This window comes from Cygnus olor, chromosome 19 (genome assembly GCF_009769625.2).
Source record: "Cygnus olor isolate bCygOlo1 chromosome 19, bCygOlo1.pri.v2, whole genome shotgun sequence".
Lineage (NCBI taxonomy): Eukaryota > Metazoa > Chordata > Aves > Anseriformes > Anatidae > Cygnus > Cygnus olor.
The window spans coordinates 7682475-7695950 of record NC_049187.1 but is presented as its reverse complement, the minus strand read 5'-3'; the positions used below and the strand labels follow the sequence as shown (position 1 = coordinate 7695950).

Here is a 13476-nt window from a genome sequence, read left to right as displayed (position 1 = left end):
CACTATTTACCACTTGACCATTTTCAAACTTGTGGAATATACTGTGTATTTTCACTCAGAAGACATGGATTCTATTTACTGTGCAGAGCTTTGGAGGCTTTAAAAGAAAAAAGTTATCCTAAAAAAAATCTTTTACATTTAAAATATGTTGTATGAACTAATATGATCTGCTCTCTTCTAACGTTCTCTCTCATGGGTTTTTATTTTGGTTTGATCTGTTTTTTTTAAGGACTTGGCCAGGAATACCCATGACCACTCTTACAGACAATTCAGACTATATTATCTGCAAAGAAACTGCATCAGTTACAACAGCAAAGACTACGCTGGGCCACATAGCAGCAGTAGAAGCAAGAGATGCTGTATATAAGGTTGGTCTGTGGGAAAGGACTGTTATGAAGTGCAGGGTAGGGGGGAGGCTGTTACTGTTGTGGGTTTGTTTGTTTTAAGATTAAAATTATAGCTAGGTATGTTTTTAATACACGTAACAGTTTCAGACATTAAAGTCATATTCACCATGTGTAGAAATCCACTCTGTTGTCCGTTTCTTTGTGATGTCAAAAAGCAGACAGTTGGTTTTTCAGGGAGCCCTCTCGTTCAGATACATTACATTGAGGAATTGTTTTAGCAGAGAAGCATGGATAGTGTCAGAAATTTAATGCATTTCACCAGCATCACAATTCAGAAAGTAGTTACTGTCACCATATCTACACAATGCCATTTCAATACAGCTGAGACTCTGATTTGCACTGGCTATAGCTTGTGAAACAGTAGTATCCAGCAATTAGGGGAGTATTCTTATGATAAATCATTTTGGAATAAATTACTGGTGTTTACACATCTGTCCTGGAATTAATCTTATTCCTAGTGAAGAGAATTCATTTTAAAAACATATATTTTTAATAGGGAAACATAAAATACACAGTCAACAAGCGAACACCATTAAAACTATACATTTGCATGAGTGTTTTATGTATATAGTTATGGGTTACAGTACACTTCTGAAGTGAAGGTAGAGTACTGATTGTGTGCATATAGTAAATACATGCCACAGTAATGTTTTCCTGAATATGTAGTGCAGACTCTGTAATAAAGGTACTTTGAGTTTCTTGTGGTAGTTCACAAGTTTTTGTTTAGGTAAAGTACCTTTTTATCAGCTTTGTAATAATTCAGTTCATAATGATGACTTAGAAAGTCCTAGGAAGAGTCAGAGTACATTCTTTTTGAGATGCATGCCTCTTCCTCTCTCTTCTCTAAAGAAGGTACCTCTTTAATCATAGGAGCCTAATGAGATGAAGATCTTGCATTTTATAAAAATTTAAATATTGTAGATAGTGGAATTTCAGAAGTATTTAAAATGAACACAGAAGAAGGCAATGAATAAGTCATTGTTCATATATTTCTATTGTCTAAGGCAGAAAATAAATGTCCTGCATGCAATCATCTGATATTGAATAGGACTTGGAATTAGGCAAAGTAAAATTATGTCTTATTACTACTAATTTTTTCTTTTGTTGTTGTTATTTCTACAGAAATACATACGTAAACTTGAGCAGCACTTTGCCCAGATCAAGAAAGAAAGTACATCTCAGCTGGTGACAGTTCAGCATTGGGAAAACTGGTGGAAACAGTCCATCCAGAAGATTAAGCAGTTCTATATGTGATCAGTCAAATCGTGTTAATGTTCTTATTCGACAAATAAAAGTACTCTTTAACAGAGAAAAAGTTATCATACTGTATCTTTGCTGGAGTAACTGAGGAATGTAAGTTGTTTTCTGAATGGTGAATTACATTATTATCGTTATTCAAGCCCTCCCTATTCTCTTTTTAACTTGTTTTTTGTTTACTAATTTTCTGTTATTGAAGAATACTGGTCTAAACAGATCAAAGTTGTATGTACTTACAGCTGCATTTTACTGTAGTCCTGCAACAGTGTTTCTGGCACGTACGCTTATGTTCAAAGTCATTGTTGGTGTAAACAGACAAGTTTGTTCTAACGTCAGTGATGTTACGGATGTGGTTCAACAGAATTTTGTATCTTTATTATTTCTGTTGTGCTAAGCAAGTGCAGTGGTGAAAGGATTTTTTTTTTTTTTCCCTCCTGAAATAAAAACTGACGAATGTGCTGTAAATGAAACGTAGACTCCGTACAGTCGGTTCTCAGTCGGAGTGAAGTTAACTCATTGTGGTGCTAGCTGGAATGTGAGAACCTGCACAGCTAGAAGCCCAGCAGTGCGTTTGGACTAAAGTTCACGTTCAAGACTCAGGCAAGGTTGATTGGGTCTGTCATGGCACAGCCTAAGGTTATAATTGTTAAAGGCAGCCTGTGTTAAGATGGAATCCAGCAAGGAAACTTTCTTCAGCACAGAAGATGGCCTTCCTGTGGATGCCTTTTCTCCACGTTCTGAATGACACTGTTTTTTACATTCTGTACTCAGAGCTCCTTACTTCATTTCTAGAAATCTGAAGTACAGGTTTAGAAACTTGAGTTGATCTGCAAAGAAAATTTTCCATGGAATGGTCTACAAATGAGGTATTTATCTGCAATTTTTAGTACTTTCTGTAGCAGGGCTTGAAAATAATATACTGCTTTGTTCTGGGAGGTCAAGCAAGTTCATTTATGCATAATATAGTAACTTTCAACTATATTTCTTTTAAAAACTCTTTGAACAGCTTTGAGAAACCTGAGTAACTATTTAAAAAACATTTAGCCATTTTTCTGTTAGGAAATCCTGTTATTAACTGCAGCCCTGTGTATTTCATTTTTGTTTGTATTCATTATGAATCCTAGAGCTGTGGATCAGTTTAGGACAATATGGCAAATGTCACAGATGGTTTTAGATGCAAGGAAATGTTCTGAACTCATCTGGCTCCGGTGTTCCTGAAGATGTGCAGCAGAGAAAATGAAGCAAAAGGAGAATGCATCAGCTGCACTCCTAATGATGCAATATTTCAAAGTATATGCGTTGCATTTCCTGAGCAATTAGATGTCTACTCTGCAAAGGCATATGGACATACACAAAGCCTTTCAAAAATAGCTGTAATCACACTAAAATAATCAGAATGCACATCTTTTTTCTTTTTTTTTTTTCTGTGTTAATCTTACCATTCGGTTTGAGGATAATTTTTTTTCTTCTGTCTGTCCTTTGCCATTACTCAAGTTCTCTGCTCTCAGTCTGTACAATGAGTGCAGGAGGATGGTCAGTCTCCTGAGTATCCTTATTTCCTGAGCCTATCTGCAAAGTGGTTCTGGTTTATATTTTCATTTATGCTTTGGAAGAAAACTTGAGAAGATGTTTATGAAATTTGTTAAGTGGTGTCCAGCTGGGAGGGGCAGCAAGCACCATGGAAAGAAGAATTAATTCAGGGCTTGATGATTTAGAAAAACAAATGGACTACATGGAATTGTGCTCCATTTTCAGGCTATTACAAGGCTTTACATGTCATAAACCTGGCTAGGAGAGATTCCACAGAAAAGATGTGTGGAGTGCATTTGGATACAGGCTGAACATCACCACCGGTGCTGTGCTCTGGCAAAGGAGGCAAGTGTAGAGGAATGGATGAACTGTCACAGTATTTCAGTTAAGTGGGGTAATCCTGCTCTACTCAGTACTGGTGAGGCCTCTGCAGGAATACTCTCACATTTTATGAGAATGGACTGATTCAAGGGAGAGAAGAGGGAAGGAAACATCATAGTCTTCAGATAAGTAAAAGGAGTCCCCAGGTGCATGATCATTGTCTTAAAAAAACACAGACCCAAAATGCAGGAAGGGAGATCCTGAATAGGAAGATGTTAAGAAGCCTGATGGGAAGTGCAGTAAAGTGCTGGCATAGACTGCATACCCATGTCTTGCCAGCTTTTAATGTCAAATTGAAAAACAGCTGTTTGAACTCTGCTCTGCACACTTGTGAGCAGGAAATGGATTAAACTGAGCTTTTAAGGTTAGACAGCTGAGCTGGGGGAAGTTGATTTTTACGGCTGCTGAAAACAGAGGAGTAGTTAGTTTATTTTTTTTCAGTAAGTAAATATCATTACCTAATATGCGTTATTGTCATCTAAAGTTTCTTTGCTGGTATCAGACCTCAGTTTACCTTCCTCCAACATGCAGCTTCCGTAGGACCTGTCTCTGGCAGTGAAAGATGGAGTTTATCAGCTAAAATGACAGCTGTATTAGCTCTGCATATCACCTGATATGATTCAGTCAGGTGAATTTATTAAATTGCAAAGGTGTGTGATTTAGATGAATACATAGAGAACATGTATTCGTAATGTACATACAGAAACTAGAATCAGATCAGAAAGGTTCCCACTTCAGTTATAACTGTGATCGTTTCTCGCTGAAATGAGAGTCCTCTCAAGCATTTTATATGATCCACCTCAGTGACTAAGCAGCACGGCTCTAGCTGTCTAGCTCGTTCCAGCTATCTGATTTCAGAAAGATTGAATTAATTTGAAGCTGTTTGAAGAACTTTATGCTCCTACGAAAGAAAAAAATCAACGTTTCTCTCATTTTGAGGTATTTGTAACTGATTTTCCCTTGTTATTTTGTTCTTTGCAGACTGAAAGCTGCTGGAAGTAAGAAGTTGCCTTTCCTTCTACTCTAGAAGAGATGTTTTCCAGGAAAGTGGTGGGATCTCTTGTCTGTCTATCTGTTGTTATCACACTTATCTGGTAAGCATTTGCTAACAAGCTTTATCATGTTTAAATCATGAGCTTCCTGGCTATACGTATACCGTAGTAAAAAGCATAACAGCGGAATAACAAATACAGGCAGTGCATTTTATGGGAAGTGCCTGTTACAGCTTGTAAGAAAGAGCAATGATTAGTATAACAGATAAAGTAACAGTAGTAGGGGGATAAGCCTCTGAAGGGAGAGAGGAAAAGACTAATTTTGTCCAAATGGGGCAGCTAACACCATGTCTGACTAACAAACAACTGTTCAAGTACAGAATATTCCAGTTACTTTTTACTTCAGACCTTAAGATCTGTCTCTTCAAAAGGTCTAAACTCACTCCAAGGTACCTAGGGATAGCTTGTACCTTTCAAACACGGAAGATGTTTGTAACATGGAGAATATTGACTCCTGAGTATGCGTTGTAAATTCTTCTGAAAAAAATCAAATTAAATTATTATTAATCATACTGTATTTCTGATGTTGCAATTTGTTGTCATTTCACATTGTGGGCACTTGTATTTCACCACTAGCTAAGTGATCCTATGTAAGAAGCCATAGAGGTTGTGATCAAAACTGAAAGTAGAAAAAAGCCTATGTAACCTGTTCGTCTGTTATGTAAATTAAGACAGCATTTAACAGTTTCAGAAAGTGTCTATATGTCACATCAGTATATATTGCATACTTATCCAGTTTGAATATTGCCTTGTGAATCTCCATTTGTGTACAATTTTTGAAAACATATAGTTTTACATTTTGTAGATCACTTGATGTAAATAGTAATATTTAGTCCTGACATTTCAAGCTGGATGCTTCTGGATTCCTTTTAACCTTTTTTTAAAGGAGGCAAGCAGTTAACTAGGGTTACTTCGCAAAATCTACGCCAGATTCTGAAAGTATTTTGGAAAATACCTGAAAGATATATTTCAATGCTGCCTGTCTTAAAATATTTCTTTGTTGTCACTTACAGGATTACAGTTGGCAATGGGAAAGTGCACTATCTCCCCTATTACCTTCCTTGCCCTGAAATCTTGTAAGTCTCACGTTTTATATGTAACGAGTAATATAGATCATTGTTACAAGAGCTGTACTTCTCTGACAGTTATTACCAAGTAGTCACTTGTCCTTTATTTTATGCGAAGATGAATCTATAATTAGTCACTTTCTTCAAATAAAATGGTGACAATTCAACTTGTTTTGCTTTAGTCTGCTTCCCCTTCAGTACAGCTCTCTGTTTGTACAGCTTGGATGAGGTCTTGTTTGTTGTGTGTCACAGACTGTGACTAACAGGTTAATGTTGGGTTCGTTATCAGGGTGTAATCACACACGTACACATGTACACACAGGACCTCACTGTGCTTTGAGATGTGGATTAAGTCTCTCACCTTGCTGGATGGAGAAACTTAAGTAAGAGAGGTGAAGTGAAAGATCCCATAAGGCCATAAGGAGTTCTGGCAGAGTTAGGAATAACGCATTAGTCTCCTAACCATGTTCTTTAGTGTATGATCTGTGCTTTCAATTCCATTTAAGAATTTACTTGTGTTATGGCAGCAGTTGAGACTATGTGGTGAACAAAATGAAAGGGTGGCTGCTTATCCAGAAAACTCTAAGGAGTCAGTTTCACTGCGTAATGCAAACTAATTTAAAGTTAACTGACCTAGCATGAATCCTAACAGCTATCTCAAAGCTGCATAAAAGGAATTTGTACTGTGAAGGAGCAAGATATTTAGGCTGACTTCACTGCCATATTGGACCATAGCCATAACATGCCATTCAGCAGGTTTACCCATCCTTTATAAGGATCTATTGACCTTGTGAACACAACAGAGATCTGCAAATAGAAAATACGATCTTTTATAGAGGTATTTAAATTATTCCAAGCCATTAAAAATACGGTGTCTTGTAAGATGGTTAATTCTCTGAATTCTGTTCAAAGTGTGACATATTTCAGATAGTTCAGCCCTCCAGGTGAACAGGAAAAGGTGTGTGGGGAATGAAACGCATACATGACCATCACTGGCAGTCCCCAGCAAGCATGTGGCTTTTGACCCCTAAACTCTGATTTACTCACAGACTTGGAGAGCTGCCAGCATCTCCCCATCGCTGTTTGGTTCTGCATCAAAGCTGTTACTTGTCTGGCAGCCCTTTAAGGTGTGTGCAGGCAGTGCCTAATTCTCTGCACCGGGCAGAGAAGCGCAGGCAGCAGCTGGAGTGGGAACTTGGTCAGATGTCAGTACACCAGCAGATCCTGAAGCTAAGCCTGGTTTCTGTTTAAAGAAAAAACATTACAATCTCCTTCTTTTCCCACCCCATCATGCAGCTCCATGAAACTCCAATACACAGAAGAGAAGCCAATCCAACTTTTCCCCCCGTAAGTGATGGCTTTTCATTCCCTGACCTTTAAGCTGCTGTTCCTTTCTTCCAGGCATATTAATGTATTATTCAGTGGATATTTCTTCCTTTTTGCAGATTATTTTATCAGCAGCCAAGAGTACTGGCCCCAAAGTAAGTTTCTTTTTTTGAACTTTGCTGTTTGTTTCTTACTCTTGCAAGTTAGAGAGCTGCTGACTTTGGTCTGGGTGCTCTGTAGCACTCAAAATTTCAAAGTTCTGATATACACTGAACAGTACGTTGTTCCATGAGAAGCCTAACTGCATGTATATGTTTACAGCTGTCTATGCTGCTCTAAGATTGAGCACAGTCATTGTATACTTGCTACCATACCTACCGTAAATTCCCAGTTAATACATTAGCACACATTCAGCCTGCCTACACAGCTGCTGCCAAGGACTCTTTCTGAGATTGGAGATGTAGTGGCTGGAAGACAGTAAGAAATAACTTCTGGAACTGTTCTATAGCTTTAACCAGCTGTGGGTGAGCTTTGAATCCATTTCAGGGCAAAATCAAGCAAGTGCCTTGTATGACCTTCAGCAATGGTTTCAGCTAACCTGCTGGATCTTACCCTGGAACAAATTACAGGCACTCATAAAGGCCAGTCTGTCTGAGAGGCAGTCGAACCAGTGATTTTAAACAGACATGGAAGGCTTCAGGCAGCAGCAGCCAAGATGTGCCTTAGGCAAATGTTCCTTGTCAGCTCGTGTTTGTTAGCAGCCTCCTTTGGGCCAGCTCATACGACCCAACTCTTACCTCTAGCAGCTCCCCTTCAACAGCCACCATTCTGACACACATTAATAAACGCTCCCTGTAGCAAGGTTTTTACCTTGTTGTTTTGATGGGATGTGCGAGGCCCGAATATTTCTCTCCCCCACGTTGGAATAATTAATGTGCAAAATCAGCTCGTGTAGGGACTGAAGTAAACGCGGAGAGTATCATGTAGCTGTTAGTGCTGTGTTTTCTGAAGGGAGTTGACCCGTGTGCACTGAGTGGGTGCATACCATGGAAATGAGTCATCGGGAAACCCAGGGCAGCTCTGTAAGATCCGATGAAAAAAGAGCCCTATTTAGAGAAAAAACAACATAGATTTCCTTCTTCCCCCTCTCTTTTCTCTCTCTATGCCGTGTCCTCACCCCCTCCCCAATTAACCCAGAAGGAGAACAGCTGAGTTAATACATTTTATACAAACCAAATTCTTCTCATGTGATTTCATCTTCTAATCGTACGCCTTACTATAGGAGGGAGTGAACTTGTTATTCTCACATTCTCTCAGAATTAAAGTATTAGATGTGGGTTGAAGGCGTACCGCTACCTCAGGCATCAAACTGCTCCGCACAGGTCCCTGGGCTGTTATTGGGAGCGCGCCAGGTGGGAGGCTGCTTTGGCCTCCGAGTGTGGTCCTCCACCACGTGGCCATGACAAATTTCATTAGCAGGGTGATACAGGTCTAGTGGAAATGTGAACAGGCTAGGGTAAAATGGACATTGTAAATAACATCCTGTTTAAAAAATCAAAAAGGTAGGAAACTCTGGAAACAAGGAAGAAAGCCGAAATAGCATTGCATAACTGTAATTGGGCATAGTCGGACTCTGCTGCATGTATATTCAAAATTTCCACCACCCACACACAAAGAATATTAAGGATTTTCTATAATTGTTGCACATTTGAATGATGGCTCACACACAGAATTGTAAATTGTATCTGAATGTATTAAAGCTATATATAAATACTGGAAAAATAGACTGTCATGCCACAAGCTGTGTTTTAATAATACAATGACAATGGGGTATATTTCTATAGTAATTTTTATATTATTACTTCCGCATTAATTCATAAGTAGCTATCTTCATCAGTGATAGCAAACGTGTAGCTTCCCATTCTGTGTGTTTAGTGGTCATTAAACTCTCTTCAGCAGAGAAGTCCTATAAACTTAAATGAGATTTTAGTGTACAATCACTTTTTTTTTCTTTTGCCAATTCTGTAAACAGTGCTGAATTTCATCCCAGGAACTGAAATGTCTATGCTCTATGAAATTAAATAAGAGTGCAGGAAAATACCTGAACAAAATACCATCCATAATAAGTTAATGCTGATACACTCTTCGGTGCTTCTTTCCCATTGACTGGGCTTGAAACCAAAGGGAGCAGCTACATTTCGTTAACATTCCCTTTCTTTTCTTTCAGGCGTCAGGATGTGCTAACAGTCACACCATGGCTGGCCCCCATCATTTGGGACGGTACCTTCAGTCCTGAGATCCTGGACAGTGCCTACCTGCCACTGAATCTCACCATAGGGGTAACAGCCTTTGCTGTTGGGAAGTAAGTGAACCGTTCAGGGGACACAGCTCTGGGGTTGATGTTCTTCGCCTGTGGAAAGCTTGTTTTGGCTTTTCTTGTCCTCAGCAGAGCTGAAGTCTGTTCCAATCTGTAGTAAATTTTAATGCCTGTGTGTTGTGGCCATAATCATACAAGCCTATAAGACGATTCAGCACCCAAGATACCTGAAGTGTGGTCAAGATTTATAAAGAACTGGCAGGTGCCTTGGGAATTAAAGATATGTAGATAGGCGGTTGGTTGTTTAAAGCAGGGATAATCCACTCGTTCCTTGTCCACGGAACTTTACTGCATGTGCAGCGTATGTATCCTTGCAGCAATAGCTAGTCAACACTCTTCATCTCTTGTCTTCACTCATTAAAGTACCCTTTATAATCCACCATGCAGCCCCATGTCTCTGCTGTGCTATTCCTATGTGTCCGTACAGATACACAAGGTTTGTGGGCCGCTTCTTGGAGTCAGCAGAGAAACATTTCATGAAAGGCTACCGGGTGAACTATTATATCTTCACTGACAACGCTGAGACAATCCCCAACGTCCAGCTGCAACCTGGTCGAAGATTTGTCATTGTCCCTGTCAAGAAGTACCCCAGCTGGCAGGAGTTCTCCATGCGCAGGATGGAGGCCATAAATAAGCACATAGCAGAGACGAGCCACCAGGAGGTGGACTACCTCTTCTGCCTGCACATTGACATGGTGTTCTGCAACGCCTGGGGGCCTGAGACCCTGGGTGACATGGTAGCAGCCATACACCCTGGCTATTTCAACGTCCCTCGAAGCCAGTTCCCGTATGAGAGAAGGAGCTCTTCAGCAGCCTACATCCCTGATGGAGAAGGGGACTTCTACTACGGAGGAGCCGTGTTTGGAGGACTGGTCAGGAAGGTCTATGAGTTCACCAAGACTTGCCACATGATGATCCTGACAGACAAAGCCAACGGAATCATGGCGGCCTGGAAGGAAGAAAGCCACCTCAACAGACACTTTCTCTCCCACAAACCCTCCAAAGTACTCTCTCCAGAGTATTTATGGGATGACAGGAAGCCAAAGCCCCCTGAAATTCACCTCATACGCTTTTCCACAGTGGATAAGAACTATAAAGAGATATGAGATCCTTTCACAGATGTTCTCCACATGATCAAACCCACTGAATATTAGCTCCCAGAGAATAGGCCCCACTGTGAATATTTGGTCGCACTGTGAACAAACTGAGAAAGGAACATGTGGATATTTTCTCTGGAGATTGGGAGTCTTAAAGCATTTCAGAAGCAGCAGCCAAAGTGGAGATGAGAATGGAAAGGTTTCTGGGTTCCTAATCTTTGTAAATACAGGTGTTCCACTTGAGGCTGCAGCACACAAAAAGCTATCAAAAAGGCCAGCTATCAAATGTAAGGCTGTCCTTATAGCAGGGCTGCAGATGTCATTGCCTGAGTATTTTTCTTACAGAAACTTAGGCAGGATCAAAACAGTGTTTTACATTGCTGTGGAGAAAGAAAGACATAGTTACATAAAGAACTTTCCACTTAATAAAATAATAACAAAATGTGCAGGGTAATAAATTTTCATGTACCGTGGTTTAAATTCACAATATTTGTCAGGATCAGGAAGAAACTTGCCCTCAGAGCAGGTTACACCTGATTAGTGTGCAGCAGGATTTCTTGGGCCTTCTTAGCAGTGGGCTGGTGCCAGCCATTGCCAGTAAGAATCCTGGCCTGACAGGACAAATCGTGTGGATTCACATAGCAGCCATCTTCCAAATTCCAGTCTGTGTTTTGCAGACCTGAATTTAGACAGAACTGGCACAGTTCAGACCCAGGCTGAACTCCTTTGGGTTTGTTCCAATCACAGATGTGCTCTGAACCTTTTCCCTGGTTCGCATGTCTCTGGGGATTATGTAATCTTTTCCAACACAGAAAATCTGGTATGGGAGGTCCATGTTCTTATCCGTTGCTTCAGTCCTTTCCAACTTTTCTAAGCTCTGCGAAATAAATTGGCTAGAAGTCGTTGGAACCAACAGTAACAGCTGGTGCATTTCCAGCAAGCAGGGTAATTTCATTTCATAATGAAATGAGCTAGTTAAACCGTGGGTTCAGCCTAGAGCTGGAAATAGGCTGGGGTTAACATTTCCTTTGCATGAATACGATGAGAAGTCGAACCAGGTGGTTTGCAGCCTTAAAAGCCTGAGAGCTCACTCAGGTGAAGAGGCGTGGGTGATGACCAAACACAGGGGAACGGCCACCAACAGCTGCATAACTGATTATCAGCTGAGGTCACGGCATGGAGGTTTGTGTGCCGCCTCCCCTGCTGCAGTGCATTGCCTGTAAATATCTCTCCTATTAGCTCCTAGGCATGCTACCGAAGGGTGGTGCACGTCCGTGCTGTGGTCATTTAATGCGAGCAGGCAGCCAGAGCCCAGGGAACAGCCAAGAGGAGCAGAGCTGGGTGTTGCTGCCATGCTGCACAGTACAGGGAGGAGAAGCAGGGGTGAAAGGGCTAGGCTGGCTGTTTCTAAGGGAACAGTTAAAAAAAAAAAAAAAAAGGCTCATTTGGCAGAGAGAGAGGGAAAATGGGGAAGAGGTGCCTGACTGTACTTGCTTCTCTTCACATGAGAAAGTTGTTGTGTGGCAGTGCATCACGTATTGAAAGCTTTAGGACCCCACCATTGATTGCAGATGACTGAACTACCCATTTCAGCCCTATGTGAGCAGGCGGAGAATGGCCCATGTCGCTGCAGGCATTTCCTCTTGCAGAAGGCTCATTAGAAAACCTTTCACAGCACCCACAATAGGGATCAGGTACACAAAGCACCTCCAGCCCCAGACCCCTAGAGGCAGCCTGGTCTGTTGCTTCATGCTTTCTCCATCAGAGGGTCTGCCCTATCGTGTTTTCTGAGCGCTGTGGTGCTGGAGGACGACACCCCTCCGACATAACCAAACCAGAAGGGATTCTGCTGCGAAGATGTCTGTGTTTGGTAACCACGGAACCTCATCTAGACCAAAAGGGTGAAGAAAGATCCTTATCCTAATCTTTCCAAAAAGATGTATTCCTGCCAAACCCACGATTAATACTGAATATTTTCTGTTTGTAAAACAATAGCGTCCAAAGCCCATGACTGAACCTAGGGTTTCATTATGCCAGTTACTATATATATGCATATGGATTCCTTTTCAAGCCAGAAGGAACTGTCTGGTCCGATCTCCTGCACAGGCCAGGCCAGATAATTTTATCTCCTGATGTCAGTATCGAGCTCACGATACGTGGCTGAGCTGTGCTAGATCTCTTAGAAAAGCATTCAGACCCAATAAAAACTTCAAGTGATACAGAAACCACAAGCCCGTAGATCAGCTGTGCCGATGGTTAATTCCTCCTGTGCCTTAATTCTGTTCTAAATTGGTCTGTGTTTTCAGCCACTGAACTTCCTTCTGCCATGCTGGATGATTCGGATTCCTGTAGATATTCATAGTCTATACCAAATCCACCATGAGAGGAAATTCCCCACCACAAAAAATGTGCGATAGAAGGTGTTTCTGGAGTATGTGTTCTGAAAAATCTTTCGTGAAAGGCTTGGTCTCCTGCTCTGCTTCCTATGTGTCCTTTCGGCTGGATTTAAGACCCAGACCTTCCCCCTGTTACTGGCAGAGCAATGGACTCATCTGCGCAGTGCCAAACACGTTCATCTTCTTGGCAGGCCCGCAGCTTCTCCCCAGGGGAAGGTCTTCTGTCGCATGACACAGTTCTGCTCGACAGGGCTGCGATTTGGAGCGCTACCTAGAGAGTGCCTCTGTCTCCAGGGAGCAGAAGAATGTGACAGCAGGAACACGCTCCCCGGTGCAGCGTGGGGGATGTTTCCTGAATCAGCTCATGTCCTCTAATTAATGAAAGTCTGGACTTCTGTCATCATCATCTCCTGCTGATTAATCCCCTTCCCCCAGCACCAGCAGGAAGCTTTCCTTCTCTCAGTTGGGCTGTGCAGCCTGACACGCGTGGCACAAGCAGAGACCTACGTTCTGGTCTGAGTTTCCCACCAACCTCCACTGCTCTGTGGGGAAACTGAGGCACAGAGTAATAAAGCAACAGACTGGT

At 41.4% G+C, this 13476-nt stretch overlaps 2 protein-coding genes and 1 long non-coding RNA gene across 4 annotated transcripts in view; 2 read left to right on the top strand and 1 right to left on the bottom strand.

Annotated features, from left to right (window-relative positions):
* The window catches only part of LOC121057376 (coiled-coil domain-containing protein 180-like), a 5150-nt gene extending 3479 nt beyond the window's left edge, over nucleotides 1–1671 (top strand). The window contains exons 6-7 of the mRNA XM_040531410.1: nucleotides 230–368; nucleotides 1530–1671. Of these exons, the coding sequence (XP_040387344.1) occupies nucleotides 230–368; nucleotides 1530–1661 (271 nt within the window). The 3' untranslated portion in view covers nucleotides 1662–1671. The remainder of the gene's footprint in view (nucleotides 1–229; nucleotides 369–1529) is intronic.
* The window catches only part of LOC121057382, a 14051-nt gene extending 5298 nt beyond the window's left edge, over nucleotides 1–8753 (bottom strand). Inside the window, exons 1-2 of the long non-coding RNA XR_005813777.1 lie at nucleotides 7891–8753; nucleotides 6742–6937 (exon numbers count right to left, since the gene is read on the bottom strand). This is a non-coding gene — a long non-coding RNA (uncharacterized LOC121057382). The remainder of the gene's footprint in view (nucleotides 1–6741; nucleotides 6938–7890) is intronic.
* Nucleotides 4555–13476, top strand: LOC121057375 (globoside alpha-1,3-N-acetylgalactosaminyltransferase 1). 2 transcript variants are annotated; one of them, XM_040531408.1, is made up of 6 exons: nucleotides 4555–4669; nucleotides 5641–5703; nucleotides 6991–7041; nucleotides 7140–7175; nucleotides 9248–9382; nucleotides 9825–13476. In XM_040531408.1, exons 1-6 carry the CDS (start codon nucleotides 4608–4610, stop codon nucleotides 10501–10503), a joined length of 1026 nt encoding a protein of 341 aa, XP_040387342.1. In that variant the 5' UTR covers nucleotides 4555–4607; the 3' UTR covers nucleotides 10504–13476. The 2 variants fall into 2 exon arrangements, with proteins under 2 accessions (XP_040387342.1, XP_040387343.1); XM_040531409.1 differs by lacking the exons at nucleotides 4555–4669; nucleotides 5641–5703 and having other exon boundaries at nucleotides 6933–7041; nucleotides 7117–7175; nucleotides 9825–10948.